Consider the following 27761-nt stretch of genomic DNA (forward strand, 5'->3'; position numbering starts at 1 on the left):
ATGACTGATTTTTAAAAGTCTCTTTACTGAGAAATCCATTTATTAGGTTATTTGCAGTCTCCTGTGTGTGTATGTGGTATTTCTGGCTCTGCACCGTGTTTCTCTTCTGCAGACAAAACAGTGGTTGCTTGTCGTGTTGACCTAGTCCTCTAAATACAGCACTCAGGAGATCTCCATTTAAATTTAAAACTTGTGAAAGGGGACTCTACATCTTCCCTACTGTTAATCATTATGCTGTCTATTTAGTGTTTTCACAGCCTCTGTGACTCCTCTCATTTAACATGTTGGGAGACAGACTGGCAGCAGCAGTAAGCTGAAACCAGGTTCTATTCAGAATGGGTTTCATCGCTGTAAAAGGAGAATTTTTTTTTAAAGCAGAGGCATGTGTGTTTTCTAATTTAAAATCGGTTACATTTCTGTCAAAATAGGATCATGCATTCCATCTGCTCTGCAGTTGTAACTGTCTGAAGTCTGATTGTGAGTCTGGTTTCAGCTTTGTGGTGTGGTGGAATGGGAAAAAATTACTCCTGCAAGTATTTCAGTCTTTCTGTGTTATATTAGTGGTGATAAGTATGACCTTCATTAATGTCAGCGGACAGTTAATTTGACTAACGTGTTTGTTATTTTAAAGTGAGTGGTTGCATGTCTGCAGAGCATAACAACACCGTAGTAAAGTTTCATGCATGCTTGTCTTGTTAGTTAACGTTAAATCTAAAATGTGTTACTCAGGACATGAGCATGCGGAGAATGTATTAATAGCTATTGCTTGGCTATCAAGTACTGGGTTATCAGAAAATAGATCTGGGCTGATGAGACTGTCTACGTATTGTTTACAAGATATTTCAGATCTAGGCAATATTTACTTGTGAGTCTGAGTCACTCTGGCAGTCTGCTGCAACACAGAAACAAAAGCTCAGGGAGGGTTTTCTCGGGGATTGCTGGGGAGGGACAGGCTGAGCGGGCAGCCGGACCGCAAAGGGCTTCACTGGCCGGGCAGCCTCTGGCCGGGGGTAGCCCATTTTTTATTAAGAGTTATGAAGTCTGAAGATGATCCTGAAGATGGGCAAAATATACTGGGGGGTCCAAGCTAAGTGAAGGATGGAACAAGATGAATTCAGGGCAGTGGAGAGAATACATTTCTCGAAGCAGCCTGTTTGAACTCTGGCTTGGCGCTTTGTGAGCTGCAGTGCTTTGTAACTTGATGCGAGATAAACTGGTTGTTTCTGGCAGCAAGAAGCTGCGAGTTCTATGATGACTTGTTGGTTTTCCTGTGCAGCTAAAGACACAGTAGGTATCTTAGCGTATCAATGGCAGTAGTTTACAACTGGAAAAATGCAAAAGCTTAAATATTGTAAATGTTTTGTAACTGCTTCTTTTTAATTAATGTGTTCTATCTGTCTTTAGCAACTCTTCTTGTGAGGAATTCTCCTTAAATGTGAAATGCTTGGGTGACAGTATTTGATTTAGTACATCATAGGAAATGGATGCAATTTACTTAAGTGTTTATAACCGAAGGGGAAAAAATGATTTATTTTTTTAATAATGCTCCTGTTAATCAGACATGAAATAGGAGCAAGGAATGACTGGTGGAGGATTTTCTATAGATTTGAATGACTTTGTGCTGGGGGGTATAAGATGCAAGTATGGACCTCAGCAATCTAAACCCGGTGGCAAACATGCAAGGTGTGATCGCTTTCCTCTAAGGACATGAAAAGCAAAAGAATATAGAGGCAACAGAGCTTGATGCTGTGTATGTTCAGTTTCTAAGGTGTTTTAAAACATAAAATTTACATAATAAGGTAGCTTAGCAGAGGAGACTTTGCTGAGCTGCAGAGGAATACTGTCTTTGCTGCTGGCAAGGCGTGCAGTGCTTGCTGCGAACAGCAATGCCACTGGTGCAATGACTTTAAGGCAGCCTGGTTGGCATGGCTTTTAAGCTAACGGATGTTTTAATTGATTGACAAATCAGTACTGTGCTTTAGCTGGGCAACACTAGTGGCTGTGATTTCATTAGTTCTCTATTTTTATTGCTTCATGTCACTTTTAGTGAGTATTGTACTGAATAAGCTTTTGCTAAGACTTCATGATTACTGTAATCTTGTTTATCATGAGAATGGGGAAAAAAGATGATCATGACTACAACTCCACTATACAGATCTATTTTGTATAATATACATTCTACAGATGCAGGGCGGTGGCAGTTGGGTTTTGGTTTTCTTGGTATCTCCTCTTTCACCGGGCCAGTGCTGGCGCAAGTCAGGACCTTGCTCACGGCAGCTCTGGGCTCTGAGTTTCGAGACTTACGTGGCACTAGCAACTCTCCATTGTGGATCTTCCAGACTTCGTTACAGTCAATTTTGAAAAATGTCAGTCTTCCCTAGTAAGGCAGATCTTAAGGAGAAGGTAGGTCTGTCCTGGTAGCACATAGCTGTATTTTTTTCAAGATGAAGGTTGTGCATAGATTTTGGTGTTTATCTATTCTCGCTTTCATGTGAAGACTGCTAGGACTTCTGCACAGTGAGTTTGGCCCTTTGAGGAGGTGGAGGACTGTATTGTGATGAACCCAGTATAAAGGATATGGGATTGGTGGGCTGCTTTCTCTCTTAAATGCTTTCAGCTATTCTTTGGCTGCTCTGTTTTGGGAATTATTAGGTTTACCAGTTTTCATGTTCTTTATTTGGTGAGGCATGGAACTTTCTGATCCACAGCGAATAGTAACTTCATGCACCTACAGGCTGCGTATGTCTTGCTGTTATCAGTAAATTCTTTTGCTGTGTAGAGTTAGATTTGAATATAATACTCCTTTTATAAGCCTTTTTCTTCAGTTAAAAGCTTCTTGAATATCAAGCCATCAGTGTTCATCTTGGCCATGAGGTTTCTGTCACAGAACAGAAGTTTCTGAAAAGTGCAAAGCAGTCCAGAAAGGATCCTTTGGCTGAAGAGAACAATCTCTGCATTTTGGGGTGGGATGCTTGGCCTGTGGCCTGAAATTCTGCATTTGAAGTAAACAAGGAAAAAGTGGGGAGTAATGGCTGTCTGCGACTGAATGCACAGCAGTCTATTTATAACTGACTTGTACTTTCTTTGCACTCTACATTGCTTTGGTAATTGCAGGCAATTTGAAGCTATAAACTTGGCATTTCTTTATACAGCTCAATAGATGTTCATCTCTTGAATATCACACAGCTAAATTTTGACCCTTTGAACTGTAAGGAAAAACTGTCCTGTTGTGTATTTTGAGCATGCTCATTTGTTAAAATCTGAAAACTGCTTGGGACATCGTGAAGGTGGTTCATATCTTTTTTTAAGAATGTCCACGTTCAGGGAGTTGAGTCGGTACAGTCCTGTGCTGATGCCATGTGTACACCTACATTGACTTGTGGCATTTCTGCATTCGGGTTTGTACTGTGCAGGGTTTGGACACGCCCCAGTGTCGTATGGGACCGCCTGCTGTCCCCTGCTGTGTGCTGGTGCCTTTCCTTGTAAGGTGGGTGCGGGTGGATCAGGTCAGTGGGCAGGTTCCATTGGCTGCTCTCTCTGGACGTTTCCTTAGGGATCAGGGTGCTCCCCCAGCCCCAGGCATGCCAGGCAGAGCGGGAGCGGCTGGGGAGGGAGGGGAGGGATGCTGTTCTTGGCAGTAACCTGTGGTGACGTGGGGTGGGAGGCAGCACCAAACTCTAGGCCCCTGTGGGTGGATGAAAGAATGTTTCAAGGAAAAGCAACTTGTATGAGCTGATAAGGTCAAAATAGGGTCTCTGCTTTTTGCTTTTCTGGTGTTTTCTCATCAGTTCTGGTCAAGCATTGGCCATGAAAAACAGTAAAGCTGGGAAGCTCAGCTGTTCTTGATAAATGTGAACTTGGTTCAGAGCGGGCTAAATTTAGTACATATTTCATGTGTTGCTGAATTCCTGAAAACTGAAGTCTGCCGTTGATCACATCTCACAATTGTCCTGTTCGGATATCTCTCAAAGCTTAGTTCCACCTGTGGAGTTCTCTGGTCCCTTTACTATATAAGGGTTGATAGAGGCAAAAATTGTAGCAGCTATGTCTTATCTGCCCACTTCCTTATAAAACAATTTTTTAATGAATGCTGAAAAGCTTATACTGGAGATGATTACTTAGATGGGAAGTTGTTAGCAGTACTATTTTGGGCTTTGGTACTTGCAGTTCTTTGCTTATCTGTTCCTTTGTGTTGCATCTTGGTTATTTTTAAGTTTTGAGACATAGACAGATATTTAATATAGACAGAAGTGAAACACTGAATTGTTTTATTTAGACTATTACGAGTCAAATGATTGACAATAGAGATAAACAAGACAACCTCTGGTTTTTATGTAATTAATGGAGTTAATTGGCTTGCTGATGTGAGAGAACAGTTGATGTGCCTTCCTGAAAGGGAGGAGAGGGAGAGAGCTTTTCAGATCTATAGGTGCTGCAGAGAAAAGGGGTGGGAGTTCTTAGTGTGCATAGTGGAGAGATTAGAATGTGGTAACTAGCCATTAGGAAATAATTCTCCTATATGATTAATGAAGGACTGAGCTGCAGGTCTCCTTGGACACTCTCCCTTTGCCTTCAGTGGAGCTGTTGAGAGTTAGACAAGTACCAGGACAGCAGCACAGAGCTATAGGTGACCTTGTGTGGGATTGTCTGTCTGCAGCAGTTCGGAAGTCCTTCTGCACTGTGTTTTTGAGAGATTGCAGGTTGCTTTTCTATAAAGTGTGTGTGTATACAAGTACATGTGCTAGCCCTCCCTTTGTTGTGAGGGCCTTAGTTTATTGCAGCCCCGTGCAGCAGTTTTCCTTGTTTGTTAATCAACTGCTATGGGGGGGGGAGATGCATTTTTTTGGTCAGGATGGAAGTATCTGTGATGAGAGAAGAGAAAGTAAAGATGCAGTGAAAAGGTCTGTCCTGGCAGACAGAGGGGCTGGTAGATGTCTAAAGACAACCTAATATGAGAAACTGCCCGAAAACCTGATTTGAGAATGAGGGTAGGACACTACTGCCTGTGGCTTTAGTTTTAGTGCTATTATGTCTAATACAAAGCACAAAGGAACACAAATACAAAGGACAAAGCAGAATGAGGAAAGCCAAAGAGGTTTGATCCTAAAGGGCTCCTTTAGGACCAAAGTGACTTAACCAGCCTGTCTGGGAGCACTGCTCATCTGTGGTGAGCAGCCTGATTGAGATGCTACAGTGATGTTAGACACAAATAGCTCTAAACATCTTAAGAGGTACAACTCTGCAAACTGAGACATTTTTTCTTGCATCCCCTAATTGCATATGATTCAGCCTTTTACTGACATACCTTTAGCAGATCAATAGTGTACCATAAGTTCACTTGCTTTTCTAATTCTCTCTTGCGTAGCTGAACACAGACTGGAACAAATACGATGACAGGTTAATGAAAGCAGCTGAAAGGGGTGATGTGGAAAAGGTTTCATCAATCCTTGCAAAAAAAGGAGTCAGTCCTACTAAACTGGATGTGGAGGGACGATCTGCGTAAGTAATTCCCAGTACACCAGTGATGGTGTTGAGTAACTTTCAATAGCTTCCCAATTCCTAAATGTTGCTGCTGCTCTGAGAACTTTTCTTTTTAATATATAATTCTATATAATACATCATACTAGATTCTAGCCTCATCTAAACTAGAATACTAGATAGTTACAATATAGAATTCTCATAAACAATCTTTACTTTGAAGTGAAGATCAGTATTTAAATACTTGCTCTTGCCAGATTTGAGTATTAAAGGGAAATGGAAAGCATATTGTTTTTTTCACCCGACTCACTGTTTCAAGGTAAATGATTGCTTCTCAAAAAAGTTACTATGTTCCTTGAAGTAATATCTGCAAAACTCTTAACTGGATTTGCATGCTGTCCAAAGATGGATTTTCACTGTATAATGCTTCTGCTATGCAACTGTTTGCTTTTACTTTCCTGGTTAGTGTTACCATTTTTGTGTGTAAACCAGCTGAGCTTAAGGTATTTTCTATTTTTAGATTCCATGTTGTAGCATCAAAGGGAAACCTGGATTGCTTGAACACTATGCTTATTCATGGAGTTGATATCACAGCCACTGATGCTGCAGGTAGGCTTCCAACTAGCTGAAGTTCTCCAGCTTGGTTTTTATTTGAGTAGAATTAAGCTGAACTGCAGGAAAGATCTTCCTCCTTTCTGTAGTTCCCTGTAGTTGGCAAAAAAGTTTGTGTGAGTTGTTGCTGAACTTCAAGGAAATGAGTCATAGAATCATTCAGGTTGGAAAAGACCCTTTGGATCATCAAGTCCAACCATCAGCCCTACTCTACAAGTTCTCCCCTACACCATATCCCTCAGCAATCTCATCTAAACGACCCTTAAACACATCCAGGGATGGTGACTCCATCACCTCCCTGGGCAGCCTATTCCACTGTCTGACCACTCTTTCTGGGAAAAATGTTCTCCTAATGTCCAGTCTAAACCTCCCCTGTTGCAGTTTAAAGACGTTCCCTCTTGTTCTGTCACCAATCGCCTGTGAGAAGAGACCAGCACCAACCTCTCTACAGTGTCCTTTCAGGGAGCTGTAGAGTGATGAGGTCTCCCCTCAGCCTTCTCCTCCTCAAGCTGAACAGTCCCAGCTCCTTCAATCGCTCCTCATAGGATCTGTTCTCCAGGCCCTTCACCAGCTTCGTTGCCCTCCTCTGCACTCACTCCAGCACCTCCATTTCCCTCTTGTATTGAGGTGCCCAAAACTGGACACAACACTCCAGGTGTGGCCTCACCAGTGCAGAGCACAGGGGCACTATCACCTCCCTACTTCTGCTGGTCACACCATTTCTGATACAAGCCAGGATGCCGTTGGCTTTCTTGGCCACCTGGGCACACTGTCAGGCTCATGTTCAGCTGCTTGTCGATTAGAACCCCCAGATCCTTCTCTTCCAGACAGCTTTCCAGCCACACCTCCCCAAGCCTGTAGCGATGCATGGGGTTGTTGTGGCCCAAGTGCAGGACCTGGCATTTGAACAAGGTCGTGTCTTGTCATGTAAGTTCATGAATGCAGCAGAATTTAAGAACTTTGGTTTTGTGCTTCTGTGATTGTGTATGTAGTCTGCTTCAGACTCACTGGTGAGATCAGCATTTCTGGCTGAGAATAACACTATAAGAATGGTTTTAAATGAATTTGTGTTCATTTAAATACTAAAGTGTATTTCACTGAGACTTGTAAAGTACTGTATGCAACGAGGATTAGAATTAAATGATGTGGCAGGTGTTTGTGCATCCATACTGAGCCCTCAAAAATTCAGAGCATGTCTGTGCTGCCTTCTTGATCTGCATATGATAACAGAGTTTGTGTGAAGGTCTTATGCAAGAGGTAGTTAAAAATGGGTGCTAATTTTGCCTCAGATTGTTCACCTGATAATTTAACGTGGTTAAGGAATATTCTTCTGTTTTCAATTTAATTACAGAAATAACCTGGCCTCCTCCTTTCATGTGGCAGATTATTTTTTTAAAATGCTTATGTGGAGTCATTTGCAGTATCTTGAGATTAATTTTGCTAATGAACTTGAATCCTTGGTTGCAATTTCTCTGAAACAAAAGACTGTATCACAAATAGTGAAGCATATGCAAGAGGTGACAGTTATAGCACTGACAGAACTGGGGGGACTGACTGTTGTATCTAAATTGTGACTATTGATCTGAACTGTCTCTTGTTCTGAACTCAGTCTGGCAGTCTAATGACATGTGGATCTTGCTGTTTCATACATCTGGCACGTGATGAGCAGGAATGAAGCATTTGGTATTATGGAGGGGGGTGATGACAGTATTTCCTTCAGATAAAAAACTGTGCTAGTGCTTTAGTGAAGTACATAAATTAGTGCTATATGATTAGTAATTGACTTGCTGAGAAACAGCATAGGTTTTATTTGTTTGTGATATTTCTAAATGCATGTCGAAAATAGATCCTGACTTGATGTTGATCTGTCTTTTTAGGTAGAAACGCATTGCACCTAGCTGCAAAATACGGACACGCATTATGTTTGCAGAAACTGTTGCAGGTACTGAAAAATGCAACTTGTCTGTTAATGGTTTTTATTCTTGAGAGAGCAAAAGGTACTCTTAAACCTGCTGATTCAAAGGTGGACTGTGCTGCTCCTCTTTTTTTTTTTTTTTTTTAACAATTACATTCTTTTAAAAATGACAGACATGGGGAAAAGACCTTTTCATACTGAATAACAGGTGGCTGAAAGTACTAAAAGAAAATAAACTTTTTTTTGTCTCTTTGCATAGACAGTCAAATCAAGTTGTAGTTTCTACTGCTTAAAGAAAACAGAGCTGAGTGTTAAAGACTAGTGTTCCTTTTCTGGATACATCTACATTTAGGAACAGTAATACTGAAAGGTCTGTTCCAGAGTAGTGTTTTCTTCAAAAGATGGGCATTTATATCCCTAGTCTTTCATTAATGAAAACTTATTGGGGGATTGTCTTAGGTTTGTGTGCTACTTATTTTTAATTCATTTATTCCTGGTCAGTTTGTGCTCACTTGAGTACTTTTTGTTTAATGTGTTCTTTTCATCTTCTGTTTATCTGATGCATGTCTCCATGCAAATAGAAATCTCACACTTCCTGTGGAGTGCCAGGACTAGTAGTGAAGGAGTAATGACAAGTAGCAGAGAATCTTGGCCGTAGTGAACAAACATTTGAAAGTGTCTGTGAAAAGTCTGTGATAAATTGTGCATTTTCTTTGCATGGTCTTAATTTACTTCTGCAACTCTAGATCAGTGTATTTAGAGCACTGAAGTGCATGTACTCATAGCTCTGTTTCATATATGTCACTGTATTTGTACAGTGTACTGTATTTTTTCTTAAATCACTATTGCTTTAATTAAAACCTCAAACATTTCATGTTTTGTAAATGCAATTTGAATCCTAATTGATAACTGTGGTTACTTATTTTAACAGTACAATTGTCCAACAGAGAATGTGGATCTTCAAGGAAGAACTGCCCTTCATGATGCAGGTAAAAGGTTTTTCTGGTCTGGTAACTGTAGTGTGAAATCTAGATTTAATTGATGGATTAATTTTCTGACGGGCCAAATTCTTCTCTTTTAATTTTGGCAACTGTAATAGGAGAAAATGTTTGTTGTCATGACATTTGCCCTCAGTAACAAACTTAACAGTCTTAGCAGAGGTTGTAGGTCTGGAAGCCTCTTCTGCTGCCTGTGAGTTGTCTAGCAAAATCTGAAGCAAGTATCACAAGCAGTGTTTCAGAGCAGTGATGTTCATAGGTTCAGATGCCTTTCTTCTGGACTGTCTGCCTTCTCATTATGCTATGCAGTGCCTCGAACAGGAGTGTTTGATTTCTTTCATGTCCTGTTGAGATGATTGTGAGAACCAAGTCCTTGAGCCTTGTCGTGCTTTAACTTAGTTGCATGAATTTTTGTGGAAGAAACACAGCCAAGGAGGTGATTGGTGTTTCACAAAGGCTGTTTTCAGCAGTTTAACTTGTTTTTTCTTTTTCTCTTGAAAGCTATGTCAGACTGTTCCTCTAGCATACAACTCCTGTGTGATCATGGGGCCTCAGTGAATTCAAAAGACGGAGTAAGTTGCTGCTTACAGCGTTCTCCTGCACAAACCCTATTGGAGTTCTTGTGTTTTCTCTGCTTTCTCTCCCTTTCATTATCTCTTTCTCCCCTCATCTTTTCAGGACGGGAGGACACCGCTAGTGCTGGCCACTCAGATGTGTCGTCCCACAGTTTGCCAGCTTCTGATAGACAGAGGAGCAGATGTTAATGCCAGGGACAAACAGAACAGGTAATGCATGCAGAGGGTTGTCAGAATGCCTGTTGATATTTAAGGGGTATAAAGATGTCCCTTGGTTTTCTGACTACAGAACAAATATGCTAAATTCAGTGGAAAAGAGCTTGGGTCTTAGTTCAGAAGTGTGCCAGCTCAATAATGCATACAAGTGTGGCCGCCTTTTATTGCTTGTTCTTACATATACATATAAGCTTGTTACTGTCAGCAGAGAAACTGCAGCTGGTTGTTTTAAGGGTTTCTCTGTCCAAAGCTGCATCTTGCACCCTTTGGGATCTGTATGCAAAGTGGGTCATGACAGAAGTGATACTCTGTCAGGAAGTATTTGAGTCCTGTTGGAGCTCCAAAAGGACCTAAATTCCTTGAAATGCTTGCTTCTGTGTTCATGGCAGGTGGTCAGGAGAAGGGTTTTCTATCTGTAGCTGCTACTTCTGCCAGTTATTTCTTGGAGGCTGACTACCTGATGGCCAGCAGACCCAGGGCTGCTGTGGGACAGAGCATGGGGGTACTTGCAGTGTGTGTTCTGAAGCTGGCAAGTGTTTGGAAGGCATTGACAGGGCTCCCAAGCGCTTGGCCCCCTCAACTTTGTTGAAACATCTTGTCTTCTGTTTGTTGTGTCTGAGATTTGTATCTAAATAGAGAGGAAGCCAAAGTCATGAGTTTTCAAAACACTGGGTGGCTCTCAAAAGCACATGTTTATGCTGGGCTTTGTGAAAATGCTGCTATCACAGTGTTTTTATTTGCTTTTAAACAAATATTTAGACATTGACTAAATGACTCTTTCAAACTTGGTTTCCCCTCTTGATGGAGGAAGGATTCCTTGACTCAAGTTTCCAGGGCTAGACATGTGTGAACGATTGCTCCGTGAAAGCGTAAGTTCCCCCAGTCTCTGAACATGATCTTTTTCCCCATCCTCAGGACGGCCTTAATGTTAGGCTGTGAGTACGGCTGCAAGGACGCGGTAGAAGTTTTGCTCAGAAATGGTGCGGATGTTAGTTTGACTGATGGCCTTGGTCATGACTGTGCTTACTATGCCAGAATTGGTGACAATATTGACATTTTGGCCTTAATAAAAGCTGCCATTGAGGATTCCAGCAAAGGTATGAAGAATGTGGCTGTAACTGTTAGTATTCTTTCATTTGAATTGTGTATCTTCCCACTGCTGTGTCTTTAGGAACTGGTATTGGAGGGCAGCTGTAGTCCTTTGAACAAAAAGGTGATAAATTGCCTGTTTGGGAGGGGGAAGGTGGCTTTTTGGATTTTGTTTAAATAAAGTTTTTAAGGTAAATGAAGGCTCTGGCTTGAGGTATTAACATTGCTGAACCTGGCATTGCAGTATTGATCATAGGAGTTAATTAGCCTTATTTATAGAAGAACTTTGTACTTGTGGATGTTTCCATATTTGATTAACTGGAGGGATGGTCAATCTATTTATTGGAATGTCCTCCTAAGATTGAAAATAGATAGAATTACTTGGATGTGTTGCATGAGATTGAAATGCATTTCTTTAACTTCTTATTTCTGTGGTGCTTTTTCAGCAAGAGATACCATGAGGAAAGGACAGCCTGAACAAAAGGTAAGGCTGCTTATACTAAGTATCTCCTAAGGTAGTATACTGCTGGTATTGTTGAGAGGATGATTAAGATTGTGCTGTGATGCAAAACTAGATCAGTATTTTTTGAATTCTTAATTTCCTATGTAGCTGAGAAAATTCTCCCTGTAATCAGATGGTGTGGCTGTTTCTATTTGAAAAATATTTGATGATGCGCATATTCAGGATTAAGAGTTTTGACAAGCATCCCATTTGCTGTCTGGATGAGATCATGAGCCAACTCTTACCGAAAAGCAATCTGCCCAAGTGTGGGTGTTGGCAGTATTTGCCCCCCAGTGGAGGCTGAAACGGAGGCTGAGAGCAGCCCACCATCCCCAGAGATGGCTGTCTGCAGAACACAACAGGAATATAAATTAATACTGCACTGTTGCAATAACAGATTACTAATATGTCACAGAAGTGGAATCGGCTGCATGCGCAGGAGGAGGTGAATGTCAAGCTGTATCAGAAGGAGCATAATGCTCAGGTAAGCGAGAAGGATTTCTGGCTTGTGCATTCCCATATGCATCATGAACCAGACGTACTAAAGACGAGATGTGCCTGTAAAATAAGCATTAGCAATTCCATTAAGAAAGGTCATATATATTGCTGTTTACTTAAAACTTAATTGCATGACTGTAATGTGGCAATTATGCAGATAAGCTGTAAACTTTTTTCAGGAAAAAAACACTTGTGTAATAGAATTGCAAGTCTCTTCATGTCTTAACCCTGACCATCTCCTAACCTTTTGTTTACTACTTTCACCTGCAGTAAAATCATAGGGTCATAAACCAGGAAGATTCTTTTTAATGTTCTCCAGAGGTTTGAGCGTTTTAGTAAAACCAACCTGTATCATAACTGTTACACTAACTAGTATTAATTTTCTCATCTTGTTACTATGTCATTAGTTTTCAAAAGTTAAACAGTGTTTTAAGCTCTGGGGAACAAACCACTGAATTTGAGGCCTCTGTTCTGAAAGGCTGTGTAATAAAATGATAAAGATCTCTCAATGCAACTTGTCTGGTTGAAGTTAAGGTAGTTCCCACACTTGAGGCAATGGTTATTAGGCAAGAGTTAAATGTGCTTTATTGTTCGCATGCAAGCACTGGATTGATGGTGCAGAGACATGTCATTTCATGTCTTGGATTTATTATTCATTCCCAGTGATTCTGGTGGCTGCTGAACAGTTAGCACTTGGAGGTTGCTATGCTTCATGCCACTGAGGCTTTCTTGTTACACCTTTGGCCACAGTGGTTGGGTTTCAGGAAATGTTTTAACATTAGTTACTTTTACTTGTTAACAGACAGCAGATAAGCAGCCTCTTGAGTGCTGTCAGCATTGAATGTGATCTTACTCTGCTTATACTTTCTACTAGAATGAGCTATCTAGATCCAAAAATCTTGAAGACTCTGGAGCTTGTGCTTAAGAAAACCTTCAGAATCAAACAGGTCTGGAGTAAGGCCACAAAATCATGAGGGGACTTGTTAGGCAAGGCTCGGTGTCTTTAGTGACCATTAAAATTGTTGGTTCAGATTCTTCAGTTTTCCCAATGCATGTGTGGAGTGCTTTTTTTAAAAAAAACTTTTTACTTTTTAAGGAATTGGAGTTAGAAAATCAAGATTTGAAAGATCGAATGAGAGAAGCACAAGAGGAGCAAAGGATGCTGCTGGATAGAATCAGTGGGCTACAACTACAGCTGAATGAGGTAAATCTAGTACTGGGGTAACCTGTCTTGGCAGCTGCAAGGACCACCTGATGCTGACAGCGAAGGCTGGTAGAAGTAGAAAGGAAAGCATGTGTGATTAGGATGTGGTCTTCATTGCTTTCTTGTGAATTACTTCTATATTTGTCACTGTCGCTTTCTTTTCCTGCAAAAGCCTTTGGTCTTGTAATAATACTCAAAAAGTGAGGAGGCCTGTTAGTGTCACTCAAGGATACTCATAAATATGAGCAGTAACATTTATGGCAACGCCTTGCAATGTAACGTGAACCATGAGGTGTTCTGTTGTAATTTGGAGAGTAAACTTCATCTGCATGGTTAAATGTAGGTGGTGGGTGTCAGCACTTTATCATAGCTGTTGCTTATTTTCCAGCTGTTATTGTAAGTAGAAACACAGAAAAAAAATCTTTAGTTGGCAAAACCAGAAACAAAGGTTTTCAGTAGGGAATTTCTCACCCAAATTTGAAACACTGCTTTAAAAAAAAAGTTTCTTAGAGGTCTAAATATGACCAGTACAATTGAGAGAGAAAATAAAACCAAGATTTTTTTTTTTCTTTGTGGATGCTCACATTTGTTCCTTCACTGTGTTTTTGTAGAGGTACACGTAAAAAGTACATTCCCCTAAATATAGCACATGGTTAGAAAGAATATTTCTTCTCAGAATTGTTGGCTTGTCTGAACTTTTCTTTAGCATTTCCTGTATAAAACAAACAAAACCCACAAACTAACTCCCTTTATACTCACTTTTCAAAATTAGCAAACTTCTACTGAAAAACTACTCTTCTGCCTCAGTAATGTATGATCTATACAATTGAAAAGATATTCCAGTTTCCTAGTATGCATCTCAAGAGATATTGGTCTGTCAAACCATCCTTAACTTCTCTTTATCTTATTTCTCTTGCCAGAGGTTAGATGGTAAATGAAAGGGGAACAGTCGGAAGCATGTAGCACTGGAAACTGGGGTAGACTTGTCAACTAAAGAACTGTGTATAAGCCCCTTAAACATTATTACTGAAAAAATGATTTGTGGGGGAATTTTTTTGTTATTTTTGCAGGAGCAAATGTTTGCAGATGATCTTGAAAATGAGGTACGATATATCACCTTAAAGTATAAGAAACTATGAAATAGGGGAAGTGACTATTGCATTTAAGTAATCTGTCTGTAGATGCTATAAATGAAATACCTTCTGATACATACTCAGCTTATATAGCTGGGCAGCACTTCTGTTACTACAAATAATAGGTAATCCCTGTGGCACCTTTTAAGCAGATTTAATGTTATCTCTTCAGTGACTTTGAATAATGCAAGGCTAATAATTGTGAATAAATTAAACAATAGCGAATTATGTTGGTGCATATTCCCTTGACTCATTTGTCAAGATTCCTCTTGCAGAGGAGCAGTGTTGTGGAAGAACTTTAGAATCAAAAATTTAGGGATTCTTTCAGTGCTGATCTTGGTTGAAGTTCACCCTAAACTTCTTAAGAAGTTTGCTTGAGATCTTATAAATCTGGCCATTCTTGTGGCTTTGGCTATTTGGCACTTTTTCTCTTTCAGAAAGATGAGTTGAAGAAAATCCTAACTACCAAGGAAAAACAGCACGAAGAAAGCTTAAGAACTATTGAAGCTCTCAAAGCTAAACTCAAATATTATGAAGTACGTTAATTGGTTTGATATGTAATATAGCAATTGGTGTTTACAGTAGCAATTACTTAAGCAATTTTAAATTGTTGAAAGTCTTAAATTATTATCTCTATGTAAAAGCTTTCCCTGCTCTTTAATCCTTAGCTTAACATAGTAAAAATTTGAAATGAATTTTCAGCTTTATTTTTGCGTTTCTTGTTGGGTTTTTTTAGGTTGACTTTGTGGGATCTGGAAGTAACTTTGGTAATAGTAAGTATATTTAATTCTTAAAATTTGCTGTGCATGATGCAGTGTTAAAATGCATAGAGAAAGGGTGGGTTTTTTTGTCATCTCTTCCTTTTGTTGGTCTTAACTATGGCCAAGCATAATGTGCGTGTCCATACTTCAAACCTCTGAGTAGTTGGCTGGGGGCAGCTGTGTTTGTACGTGAGTGCTGGAGCACTATTGGTCAGTCTCTTGTGAGTGACTGCTCTTGTGAAATGTGTGCTGTGACTCTGCTACATCTCTTCTCATAACATGGGAAAACAAGCAGAGCAAGATCTGTGCCCCAAATCGAATCTTCCCCTTGCTGACCTTCGGATCTTAAACAATGCTCATGTCTAGCTGTGAAAAAGAAAACTGTGGTTGTCATGAATCCTTGAGTGTAGGCAGGTTTGAAAACAACTTCAAACACAGGAGCTCTGCTTCCACTTCTATTAGAAATTGTTCCATTTCCAGAACCTGAAGTCTTTTGCATTTAACTTGGTTACAGGCCTGTGTTACAGTCGTGTAACTAAAAATGTTCCTCAGTCTGTCATGAGAGCTGTTTGGCTGTCAAGAGGATCCCTTCTTTGGGGTGCAAGGGGATGCTTTTCCCTGCTGTGTTCATGTGCAGACGTGCAGCTGACTCAAGGTGGCTTTCATGACTGCTTTGTAGAACAATTTACCTGGCCTGCTGTAGGAGGGGTGTATTTTTCTTAAGAGATTGTTCAGACTTCCCATGTGACTTAATTAAGGAGGAGTTGTTTTTAATACCAGGTACTTAAACACCAACCTGCAGCCTAGTGCAGTCCCACTGAACACAATAAAATTAGGAAGGAAAATCATAGTTCTTGTGATTACATATTACTGTTTTTAAGCAGAGACTAAATGCCGTTTGCTTTGCAAATCTAGGAAAAGAAGAGTTATTACTTAAACAAGGCCAAGTGTTTGCTGTGGAATCACAGGTAATAAATGATTTGCCACTTGAGAGAATTCTAAGATAGTTATGCTTGTGAAAGCTAAGTATACCTATAAATGTACATCTATTAAACGTTGCTTCTGAATAGAATATTTTCTTTCCTACTTGCTTTGCTATGTTTATTTTTAACTGCTGGTGCCCTCTAGAGTTACGTGTGTGACAGAGCTTTTAAATGTGTGAAAGTGTTGGACGCTGAACAGTCTGGTCTGTAGTGAGCATTCTTAAAATTGAGTCAACACACTACTGGATCAACAGTTGGTGTAAAGTGCAATTGGTTTTTCATCTCCATAATTTTTCTACTTTAAATTCAGAAGACTTTATTTTCCTGACAGCTTTATAATAATTTTCTGCCAATTTTGTTTGCTGATAGTTAGCTACCTTTTAAAGCAACAATTCAGTTATAAACAAGGTCCATCAGATCCTTAGTGAGTTGTATATGACAGGGGTTGGTCCGAATCGACGAGCTGTTTCTGTGCTGGAGTATTTCAGCTGTAATGCTTTGAGGAGTGAGTGATGGCTAGAAATAAATCTGGATATCCTATGCTTTCTTGCCAGATTTCACCAATAGGTATTTTGTGTCTTCTGTTAGTAACACAGAAAAATCCAGTATCTTCTGCCATGTTTTACATGAGGTTATCCCTGTGGTCTTAGTTTTTGTATTCTTAGTTGAAGTTTAAAATGAGTTAATGTGCAATTCTTTTCTTTTTTTTTTAAAAAAAACCAAAAAAAACAAAAAAACCCAACAAACCAAAAATGGGGAGGGGGAGTGGGCACAAAGCCAACCAACCAAAAAAAACCCAGACCACATCCCAAGCAGGAATTAAGTGGTGTTAAGCTGGTGATGTCTGGAAGCTACTTACTGTGTTCTCATCCTTGGAACATGACTGAGATCACTGGAGCAAGTTTGGGCCTTGTAACAGCCAGTAACATGGCTGGTGGTGAAGTGAAGGTTGGTAGTGAAGACCACAGGGCAGGAGAGCAAAACTGGTTTGGGGTTGTTTTGGTGTTTTTTTGAGATATTCTTTACTGCATGGTAAATTAAATTACTTTTCCTCAGTCTTGTCAGAAAGAAGGTTCTGTTAACCATGATGTACTCTGTTCTGATTACTTTAAAAATTATTTTCATAGGCTTCAGGGGTGGAGAAAATATCTTAAATTAGGTTTCTTCTAGCAGATGAGTGATTAAATAACAAGGGAAATGAATATACTATACCTGCCCTTTAATGTCAGTAGGGTCTGATGACTGGGAAGCAGTAGTGTAGAACTATATTCAAGATTTCTACTGCTAAAAGCTGAAGTACATATACTCAGTAATGTGGGCGAGAATAGATTAGTTTTCTAAGAGAAAAAGAAATCTCTTGGACAAATTTTATGCTTATATCAATGTAGATTTAAGACAGTTACGTATATGACAGTTCATATGTATGTGACTTGTCAAACTTGTGTCCTTTTTTGTGCCAATTTATCTTCAGTCTAGGTCTATGCTGAGACCCCTGGAGCTCTCCCTGCCTAACCAATCATCCAGCTCAGAGAAGGAAACTTTAAAGAAAGAACTCGACAACATGAGGACCTGCTATGGTGCAGCAAAAGAAGAAATTGGCAAATTGCAGAGAGAACTGTCTCACAAGGTATCTGAATGTAAAGCTTTGGCATCAGAGTGTGAAAGAACCAAGGCAGAATCTGATGGACAGATAAAACAACTGGAAGATGCTTTAAAAGATGTACAGAAAAGAATGTTTGACTCTGAAGGCAAAGTTAAGCAAATGCAGACCCACTTTCTTGCTCTGAAAGATCACCTGACAAATGAAGCTGCTTCAGGAAACAGTAAGTTAACAGAGGAGCTGAAGGATCAGTTGAAAGAAATGAAAACAAAATATGAAGGAGCCTCTGCTGAAGTGGGAAAACTGAGGAACCAGATTAAGCAGAATGAATTGCTGGTGGCAGAATTTAAGAGAGATGAAGGAAGGCTAGTGGAGGAGAATAAAAGGTTGCAGAAGGAACTTGTTAAGTTGGAGATGGAGCGAGATAAAAGGGGAAGAAATGTTGTGGAGTTAGAAGGGCAGCTCAAAGAAACAGCAGCAAAGTTAGCCCGCTCTGTATCTTCAGAGAAATTTGAAAACATGAAGAGTTTGTTATCAAATGAAGTGAATGAAAAAGCAAGAAAGTTAGCAGAGATGGAGGGAGAGCATGGAAAACTGCAGGCAGAGATTTTGCTTTTAAAGAGGGAATCTGAGAATCAGAAGGTTAAACTTGCTCATCATGTAAAGCCAGAAGACCATGAACAAATGAGGAGTGGGTTTGAGCAAAAGAATGAGGAACTCGGGAAGGTAATTTCTGAAGTATCACAGAAGAATCAGACTCTGCAGAAGGAACTTGAAAGACTGCAGATTGATAACAAGATGCTTAAACAGCAAATCCAAATGCTAAAAACTGAAATTAAAAGCCAGAATGTGCCTTTAAAAATTCACGAAGAATTGAAGAAAACAAATGATCTGACTGTTGGTGACCTGACCAAAAAGCTTTTTGAAATAACAAAGCAGTACAACGAAAGCAAAGCAGAAGCTGAAAAATTGCTGGCAGAGAAGAACAGCTTAAGTGAGAATATCAGCCACTTACAAGCTGTGTACCTGTCTCCAGAGCAGCACAAAAAAGAATTGGAAGCTTTAAAATCTAATGGTATTGAACTTGAAAAGCGGCTTGCTGAGCTTCAGAAAAAATACGATGATGAACAAGCAAAAGTGTGCAAACTCGTCTCTGAAAACACAGTCATAAGAGAGACTCTCAGGGATCAGTATGTGTTGGCTACAACACATGAAGAGGTTAAAACAGTCTTGAATAACACACTAGAAAAGACTAATAGGGAGCTGTCGGATCTGAAGGGAAAAACTGAAGAGAGAAAGCAAGAGTTCATGAGGGTAAATGAAGAAAATGGAACTTTGAAAAATAAGGTGAAACTCTTAGAGAATCAACTACAAACTGAGTGTATAAGTTTAAAAGATCACAAAACTGCAGTGACTACTTTAAATAAAAGCATTCAGGAACTTCAGGAGAACAATGTTGTGATTATGGCTGAATATAAGAGGGGTCAAGAAGAAATTTTACAGCTGCACACGGAAATTGAAGCCCAAAAGAAGGAACTTGACACAATTCAAGAATGCATTAAGTCAAAATATGCCCCGGTTGCCTCCTTTGAAGACAGGGAACAAAGCTTTGAAGCCACAGTGAAAGAATTAAAAGCACAGTTACATGAACAGGTGCAAAAGTGCAGAGAAAGTGAGGAGGAAAACAAGAAGTGCAAACAGGAGAATGAAAAGCTCAAAAATGGCATTTTGTCCATCCAAAACGACTTGCAGCAAAACTATATCCTTGCTGAGAAATCCCGTGAAATGGAGAAAATGTTCGCAAGCAAAATGGAGGAGCTGAACAAGCAATTGAGAGAATTGCTGCAGAAATACACAGGCGAAAAAGAGGAGAAAGACGAGCTGCAAGAGAGTACCAAGCAGCCTGTAACTCCACAGGCTCAGCATCTCTCAGTAGAGCAAATTGAAGCCTTGAAGAAGGCTCTTGGTCACACGATAGAGGATCTAAAGGAAGCCCTCAGAAGTAAAAAGGAATGTTATGACAAAGAGACACTAAAAGTAGAACAACTACAGCATGAATTGTCAGGTCTAAGAAAGTCTTCAGTACCTTTAGTAGAATATACACAAATGAAGGAAATGCTAGAACAGGAAATCGTAGCAATCAAAAACAGCTTGAAAGAAAAGGAAGAAGAAAACAGAGCTAAAAATGAGGAAATCTTGAAGTTGCAGTCTGAGATTCAGCTTACTCAACAAGCCTTAACAGACCTGGAGAGCAAAGAAGTGATTGACATGTCAGAATACAAATCCATGAAAAGTACTCTGGAGGCCCAGATTAATAGCATAGCTGAAAATTTGTCCAATATGAATAAAAAGTATGAGGAAGCATGCTCGGAGGCTTTACAAGCTAAACAGAGTGAGCTTTCTTTAAAGGATGAAAAGGAGTTACTCCAGTTACGGAGTTGCAGTATTGAGCAAGAAATTAAAGACCAGAAAGAAAGGTGTGATAAATCATTGACAACAATTATTGACTTGCAGAAGAGAATACAGGAATCGGCAAAGCAGGTGGAAGCCAAGGATAACAAGGTAGGATGTCAGGTAGTTCCTTACAGCTACGCTGAAAATGTTATGAGCATTAAGTAGACTTCAAATACAACGACTGAGGTATTCAGGCATGACTGTACTGAGCCTTAGGTGCCCAGGACTAGCCCAGATCTGTGAAGATGAAGTCCTGGTTTTGTTAGTGTTACGCTAAATTTTTCTAATTCCTTGTATATTTTGGGCATCTTATGTTGTATCTGAACTTCCAGGCTGGGCTTTAGACTCTGGGGTATAAGCTCATTCTTCAGTTGGAGCTGTATTAGTTTAGCTTCTGTGGCTTGCCTTCTGGTGGTTCATTACTCTTTTTTAGAAATTAGACCCCAAATATCTTTAGAGCATATGCCATTTATTGTCACTGGCTGACCATCAGGGTCCATACCTTACAGATTTGAGTGTTAGGAAGCAGAATGTGAACCAGTGATAGCATGTCATGAAAATGAAGTCTTCAAAGTCTCTTAGCCAGTGTCGTGGCAAGCTGGAACAGAGACCCTTCCATGCTTGCTGATCTTTGTCAGTCTTTAAAGAATGTTAAAGAATAACAGGTTTTGGTGAGACATCCTTAAATGAGGTTTCTGTGTGCTTTTTGTTGAAAGATAACAGAGCTGCTTAATGATGTAGAGCGGTTAAAACAAGCCCTTAATGGCTTGTCTCAGCTTACATACACCACTGGGATTCCCTCAAAGCGGCAGAACCAGCAGGTTGATGTGCTCCAGAACCAAGTGAAAACCCTGCAACAGCAGCTGGCTGTAAGTAGTCCTGCAAGGTATTGTCTGAAAAGTAGTATCATTGCTTACGGTTTCTTGCTGGAGCAAGGATATAGGTACGTGGCCACTGGAGCACTGGGGTTGCCTAGAGGCTTAGACTTCAAAAGTAGAATATTCATGTATTGTTACTTTTTTCCTGCACATTAGAGTTGCAACATTTGGGAGCTCTTCCAGACAAAAAGGATACAATTTAGAGAGAATTTTGCTTATAAAATATGCTGCTGTAGTTCATGCCAAGACCACTTCTGTATGCAAGTTCAATGTTAATATTTTCTTGCAAAAACCTACCAGCCATCTATTTTCTCACTTTGAAAGGAAGTGAGGTGGTCCTTTCTTAATGGGTTTGACTTTGTTCCCTTGTCTGCAGACACTGTGAAATGTATTGCTTGTCATTAAGTACTAAAGGGGAACACTTTATGATTAAGTGCTGTGATTTTGTGCATAGCCATGTTTGGGGCGCCTGTGACTTCAGTAAAGCTCATAATTAAAGCTGTGTATGTGAGCAAAGTTAATTATTTGTAGATCTGTATGGAAGTAGGATACATCTTTAATATTTACAAGGTTGACCCTTACAAGGTAAAGATTTCTTAAATTGGATGACTTTAAACAAATAGCTAATGCTGTTGATGAAGCAAGTTTTTAATCTTAGCACCTGGGCTGACACACTAGATCAGACTGTCTCCAATAGCCTTTCAGCAAAATTGCTTTCCTACAAGTAAGCAATAAAAAAAGTGAAGCAGTGACTTTTTTCTTGATTAATGGAGGGGATTTAGCAAACTGTAACCTTGAAATTCTGCTTTGGCTAGTCTATAAGTGCACAAAACCAAGCCCACAAAATTGGAAATAGGCAAGAGTCGATGTTAAAAAATGTATGATTTCACCTCCTTTTCCCATCTTCTTTTTATAGGATGCTAAAAGGCAGCATCAAGAGGTAGTTTCAGTTTATCGGACACATCTTCTTAGTGCTGTACAGGTATGATAGTCCCGAGTTCAGATTGTTGTACTGTCATGTCAGTGCAGAAATTCTTGAGACATGTTTCTGACTGCCATAATAGAAGACCTCAAATAAACTTGAAACTAGTATGAAGTACCTGTTTTGATGATGAGAGTTTTAATTTGGAATGGACTGATCCAACAAAAAAGGAAATACACCCCACAGCTGTAGGTGGTCATGTGCCATCTTCCCCTTCCCATTTGTCTGTGTGTAACTGTATATAATAACCTACTGTGAAGGGGCATGGTGTCTGGTGACATGAAACTTAATGCAGATTTGTCCCATGGCTTTCACTGAACAAAGAGCTGATCAACTAATTCAGATCTTACAACTTCAAATACTTAAGCATGCAAAAGAGGGACTCTTGCTACGGCAGCAGGCTGTGGGGTCCAGGGGATAGGAACTGTAATTTTTTTCCTACATCACTATGTCAGAGAGGCAAACCCTTCTTTCTCTCCATGAGGAAAAAAAAAAATCCCCCAAAACAAAACACCAGCCAGGATTCCAAAATATTTCTGACTTTTCCAGACTGGTGTAAATACAGCAATGAGTTAAGACTTTTGGGTAATTTTGAAGAATCTGTTAATGTTAGTGATGGATGGTTGACAGTTCATGGGATTTTAAATTAATTTTTTTTTTTAACCAAGTGTTTGCTTGCTCTAGGGTCACATGGATGAAGATGTACAAGCTGCTTTGCTGCAGATCATTCGAATGAGACAGGGCCTTGTTTGCTGACGTGGTTAGTGCCATTTGCTCTTGAAGGCTGCTGCATCTTGTAGGAGTGCTGTGATTACGGTAGTGATAACCGTCATGAGATTTATATAACTATGGTAATATAGCTGCAATTAGAACCTCCAAATATGAAACAGCTTACAAAGATGAGATTTTTTTCTCGTAAACAAGTAAAATAGGGCTACTAAGTTTCAGATCTGACATTTCTTTCATTAGATGAATAAAAAGATGTAGAACGTCTTTAAAATTGGTATTGAAGCTGACTGTCAAAATGATGACATAGTAGTTAAATTTTTGTAATGTCTGATTGACCATTTATTAAAGCAAGGCCTATACCGAGAAACTCCAGTTTATCCTAGAACTTGGTCTCGCAAGGTGGGGTTAAAAATAAACTGTTCAAATGAGCTCAGCTAAGTGTTGTAACTTGTCTCTCCTTTAATGATGAAGAGAAAGTGGCTATTTTGTCACAAACTTATCAAGACCTACTACAACATGTTTAGTAAGGCAGCTGCAAAGGTAGACAAAAGGTATTTGGGTATATGGTGTAACTTGGCTGGCCATGTTACAGGCTTTAGTTAAATATAGGGCTAAGATGTAGTGCCTTTGCTTTCTGCAAGACTTAAAAATCAGGTTTTTCATCAAAACACTAACTTATGTTTCCCTCCTTCTTCCCCCCTTCCCCCAAGATTTTTTTTTTTCATGGATGCTTTTTAATATTGATTACTGTAGGCTAAAATAGTGGGACTGGAGTGTCATGGTTTGTAGAGCAGCATTTTGATTTAAATGCAATAGTCCTAGTTCTGTATAATTTAATTCTTCATTAAGCCTAATATGGGTGTAGACTGAGTAGCTCAATAGGCTATACACTACATAATTCAGGTACTGGATTTTCAAACACTATCTCGTGGAAGTTAAAGGTATTTTCCTCCTAACTGTAAGTTATGTACTATAATCTTATTTATGGGGAAAGATGCAAATAGTAAGGATTAACGAAATGAGAATCTTTATTTGCTTGGAATCTACCTATTAAGACAAGGCTTCATTTTTAACTGAATGATGATGTTCCCATAAGTAAGTTTTATGAAAGGAAACATGAAATTTGGGACTATTCAAAGGAAGTAATTGAAAAATGAGCCTGATAACATATGCAGCTGTTTTAATAGAGCAAACAGTGTAAGTGCCCTCAGTAGCTGTGTTAACTTCAGTCTACTTGGGTGAAAGCGTTTGCTTAGAACTAGCAGGTAGGAATCAGGCATCCTGATGCGGAAAAGACAAATTTCCCCTTCCATGTTCCTGAAAAATAAGGACTTAAGTCAGAGTGTGGAGTTCTCTGCTTTGTGTTAACTGGGCCTCCCAACAAGCTGTACCTCACAGGCTTATGTCTCATTTTTTTAGTAGTATTATGTTTGTTTCCTTTTTTGTCCCTTTTGGGGCAGAGTCTTGTAGAATTGAAGATACAACTGCCACAGATGAGGATGCAGACATAGTGATGAATGTGCAGGGCAGTTTTTATTATATAAATACACTTAATATATTTACTAACTATGTGTCTGTAGTTAAACAGATCTACTGCTGCTTTCCTTTAATTTCTTAGAGGACTATTACAGAAAACATCTCAGTATATATACATTACTTTTTAGCCAAATTATTTTATGATTGCATTACTTGAAACTCTTATTAGAGAGAATTTGTTTTGATATACTAACTCTGGCATATTTTGATATTGTATGTTTCCTTATTGAGGGGGTTCTATGTATGTTTTTCTAAATTTTTCTCATATTGCATTATCAATAAAATGTTTTCTTCTTTTTTTATTGTAGTGGTCAATTCTGTAAAAAGTAAAGAAATGTGAGTAGTTTGGCAAAATAGTCTGAGTAGTGAAGGATATTAACTCACTTGAATACTCTTGAATACCAGGTAACACCTTTGGGTTTTAGATGTCCGCTGGGATTATTGGGTTTTCCTATCTACTTACAGAGTTTATGGTTGGTAAAAGTTTGGTGATGTTGATTGAGACTCAAAGCTTCTACCAGTTAATTCTTCAGAGTAAATTGCCTCTGGCATTTATTTCTACACCAGACAGGGCAAGCTCTCTATGTCAGTTGTTAGGTTGGGGGTGAGCCAGTGAAGTGTTACTGCTGCTTTTAATGAAAGTGGATTTGCTGAATAGCTCACACTGCTACTTGATTTCAGGCTAAGCAATCTTTACAGAATAATTTCCTGGCACTACTGAAGTCCATTCATTTGGTGTGACTTGAAAGTGAAGGACTCTCTTATTTCACCATGGACTTAATTTAATTTTTGGTTATTTGGGTATCTCATCCAGCCAGTGGGACATGAAAATTAATAAGGTTGTTAAACTATCAGGATATGAACGGTGTAAGTGAAACTCTGTTGTATTTAAACAGTGACTGGACCAATGGTCTCTTCCTTGAATAACTCAGAATAGGGGGTAGTACATGTGTAAGTGTGTGTGTGTATGAGTTTTTTTTCTGAAGAGGAACTGGCACTTAAGTAGAACTGTTCCAAGATTTGATCTGTTTAAACCTTCCCTCTGCCAGTAGATACGTTCTGTCAACTTTACTCAGTCAGCTAATCTCCTGGGTATAGTGAAGTGCTGTTCACTGATAATTTTTTTTGATAGCTTTTATACATTCTCAGGTGTACTGTATGGTATTTTGATTTCCAGCCATGTTTTTTCTGCAGACTGAGGCTAATTATTTTAAAGCTGTTTCTATTATATTTACATTCTCTTTTATTTTTTAGTAAACAACATAATTTCTTTCTGCTTGAGTATTTTACATTTGCCGTTTTTGGGGGGGAAGATTAACATACCACTTAAATGCCAGTTTGAAACATCTTCAAAAGCAACCTGCTAGGTGAAAATACTCACTGTTACTCCACTCCTTGACCCATACCAGAATAGATACCTGGAGATGCTGACAATGTGCACTTTAAGATCTTATTGTGTTGTGACTTGATTGTTGTAACTGCTGTTACAGCAGCTGAATTAGTGGCATAGATCTGAGGTTTTTCGTTAGGTTAAATGACTTCAAGATCACTTTTGCAACTTCAACCCAGTGTCCTGGTACTTAAAGCATGAAATTACCATTTTTCTATAAAATGTGAATTGATAGTTGGAGTTGAGAAGTTGTGTGTTTTTTCTCTTTTGAAATGTCTCCTTAATAACTACTCTGTATCTTCTGTTAATAGGATACTAAAAAGGAGGTAATTGAGGAGTTGCTACTAGTTGGGGGAGTGGGGGGAGACCCAACTGTGCCTCTTCTGTGGTAACATTCCGGTTGTACATCAGAAAGTGGCTTCCTTCTGGAAGAGTGGCGCCACAGCTCCAGCCCATTTGGTGGCAGGAGGCAGTTGTGGAATTTTTAATTGAGGTTACTTTGTCCTTTGCATAACACTGTTCTCAGCAGCAGGATTGTACTTGGGAAGAAAGTCCTGCCTGGACTTTCAAGTACTTACCTGGGAAGGAAGCCCTAATTTCAGGAATAAATGGGAGATAAAGAATGCCATAGAAATGAGAAACTAAATCTGAATTTCCTTGGGAACTCTGTGACTCAATAAGTTGTGTAATACATGGTACTCAGACTCTTTTATTATCTTGGTATTGGTGATATATAAAATCATAGCATACAAGAACATAAGCTTAATGTTTGAGCTTTAATAAGCGTGGATTGTCTGAGTACTGTACAAACGGGATGTCTCCAGGCTCAAACAGAATGAGCAAGTCCCTTGGCAATGCTGTGTGTAAGTCTGGGGGGTTTTGGCTCAGTTGACTCGTGAAGGTAAAATCTGGGCTGTGTCCACATATCAGTGAAGTTCCCATGGCACAGATAATGCATGTGTTGGGTAAAATCAAGCCTGAGGTATCAGGCCCAGTGAAGGAAGCTTTAAATACTTATGCATTCATGGACAAACATAGCTCATAAATGAAAGGAAGAAATGGGAGGTCAGAAAAATGTCAAATGTAAATGAAATGCATCAAAGAGGTTTGAGGGGTGCTTCACAAGAGGTGGTTTGTGATCTGTTCCATGAGACAGTAAAGCAACATTAATAAGGTAATGCAGCTTATAATTGGTTGCTGGCACAATGTTCTTATTATGTAATAGCACTTTAAAAAGTGAATATGTGACTACTTTTTTTTTTGTTGTTTTGAGTAGCTGACTTGAAAATATCTCTGAATCCTGGAAAGTTTATAGAGATTACTGCTTTTTTAATCTAAAGCTTGTATTGCTCTGCCAACTCAGAAAATTAACTTTTAATAGAAAAAACATACATGTAATTCAGTCACAGCTATTAGATCAGATGGATTTTACATTAAGTGAAAAAGATGTTGAGCATTTAAGGGCCATTAAATTGTGAAGCTCTTTATTGTTGGACTCGTAGCCTTCAAGCCAGCACTCCGCTGTGAAGAATATTTATTTTTACATTTGCAAAGTATGCTAGATGATGGGAAGGGAATACATTTTAAAGGAAAATAGGACATGAAAATGTGATGTTTTTCCACTTTGTGAACAGCTAGTTTTATTTCATAATAATTAGTTTTACACTTCATTAAATGTTGGGTTTTTTGCTTATATGCTCTTAGAGTACAGTGGAGAAGACTTTAAAATTTCCCAGCAGGACATCAAGTTAGAGTTTTATAATCTAATGGGGGTATTTCAAAGTAAGATGGGATCTTTTAAGGACTCCTGTCATCTTGAGGGTCAGATGTAGTATAAGAATTATTTTGGGTGCAAAGACACTTCTAGTTGGTGTCTTGTCTTGCTATACTACTTGCTGGAGTCTTGTAAGGTATTGACAAACTTACAAATGATGAGTATAGACCAAGTAAAGGTGTGGTGGGATCTAATCTGGTCATGACAGATTTGGCCAAGTAACTGTCTTTAAGCAGCTTCAGGGCTTGGTGGGTAGGAGTATTTTTTTTTTTTTAAACCAAGTTGTCTATAAGCATCATGGCTATGAGAGAGCATGATCTTCTGACCATGAAATTCCTGTGAAAGTAGTAATGGAGGATTTTTGGAGAGAAGCAAGGATGGGAAAGATAAAGCAGATGATCATGTCAATGAGAAATTCACTAGAAAAAAGTAGTAGGAGAAATGTGGGGCGGGG

General features: G+C 39.2%; 1 protein-coding gene across 1 annotated transcript; it reads left to right on the top strand.

Moving 5' to 3' along the window:
• Positions 1–955: 955 nt before the first annotated feature.
• UACA (uveal autoantigen with coiled-coil domains and ankyrin repeats) lies at positions 956–24441 on the top strand. Its single transcript, XM_026856120.1, has 19 exons — positions 956–1287; positions 5366–5499; positions 5999–6087; positions 7968–8032; positions 8937–8994; positions 9505–9575; positions 9682–9788; positions 10710–10891; positions 11330–11367; positions 11783–11869; positions 12980–13087; positions 14158–14190; positions 14658–14756; positions 14957–14993; positions 15897–15949; positions 17436–20126; positions 20735–20887; positions 21813–21878; positions 22563–24441. Exons 1-19 carry the CDS (start codon positions 1249–1251, stop codon positions 22632–22634), a joined length of 4182 nt encoding a protein of 1393 aa, XP_026711921.1. The 5' UTR covers positions 956–1248; the 3' UTR covers positions 22635–24441.
• Positions 24442–27761: the final 3320 nt, after the last annotated feature.

This window comes from Athene cunicularia, assembly GCF_003259725.1.
Source record: "Athene cunicularia isolate RWA chromosome 10 unlocalized genomic scaffold, athCun1 chr10_part1, whole genome shotgun sequence".
NCBI classification, from domain to species: domain Eukaryota; kingdom Metazoa; phylum Chordata; class Aves; order Strigiformes; family Strigidae; genus Athene; species Athene cunicularia.

Excerpts from the sequence above, each read along its gene's own strand:
- UACA (XM_026856120.1), top strand. The coding sequence starts at position 1,249 with ATGATGACTTGTTGGTTTTCCTGTGCAGCTAAAGACACA. Across the intron at positions 11,368-11,782 it reads AAGGACAGCCTGAACAAAAG|ATTACTAATATGTCACAGAA; the intron begins GTAAGGCTGCTT and ends TTGCAATAACAG. Across the intron at positions 15,950-17,435 it reads TGTTTGCTGTGGAATCACAG|TCTAGGTCTATGCTGAGACC; the intron begins GTAATAAATGAT and ends ATTTATCTTCAG.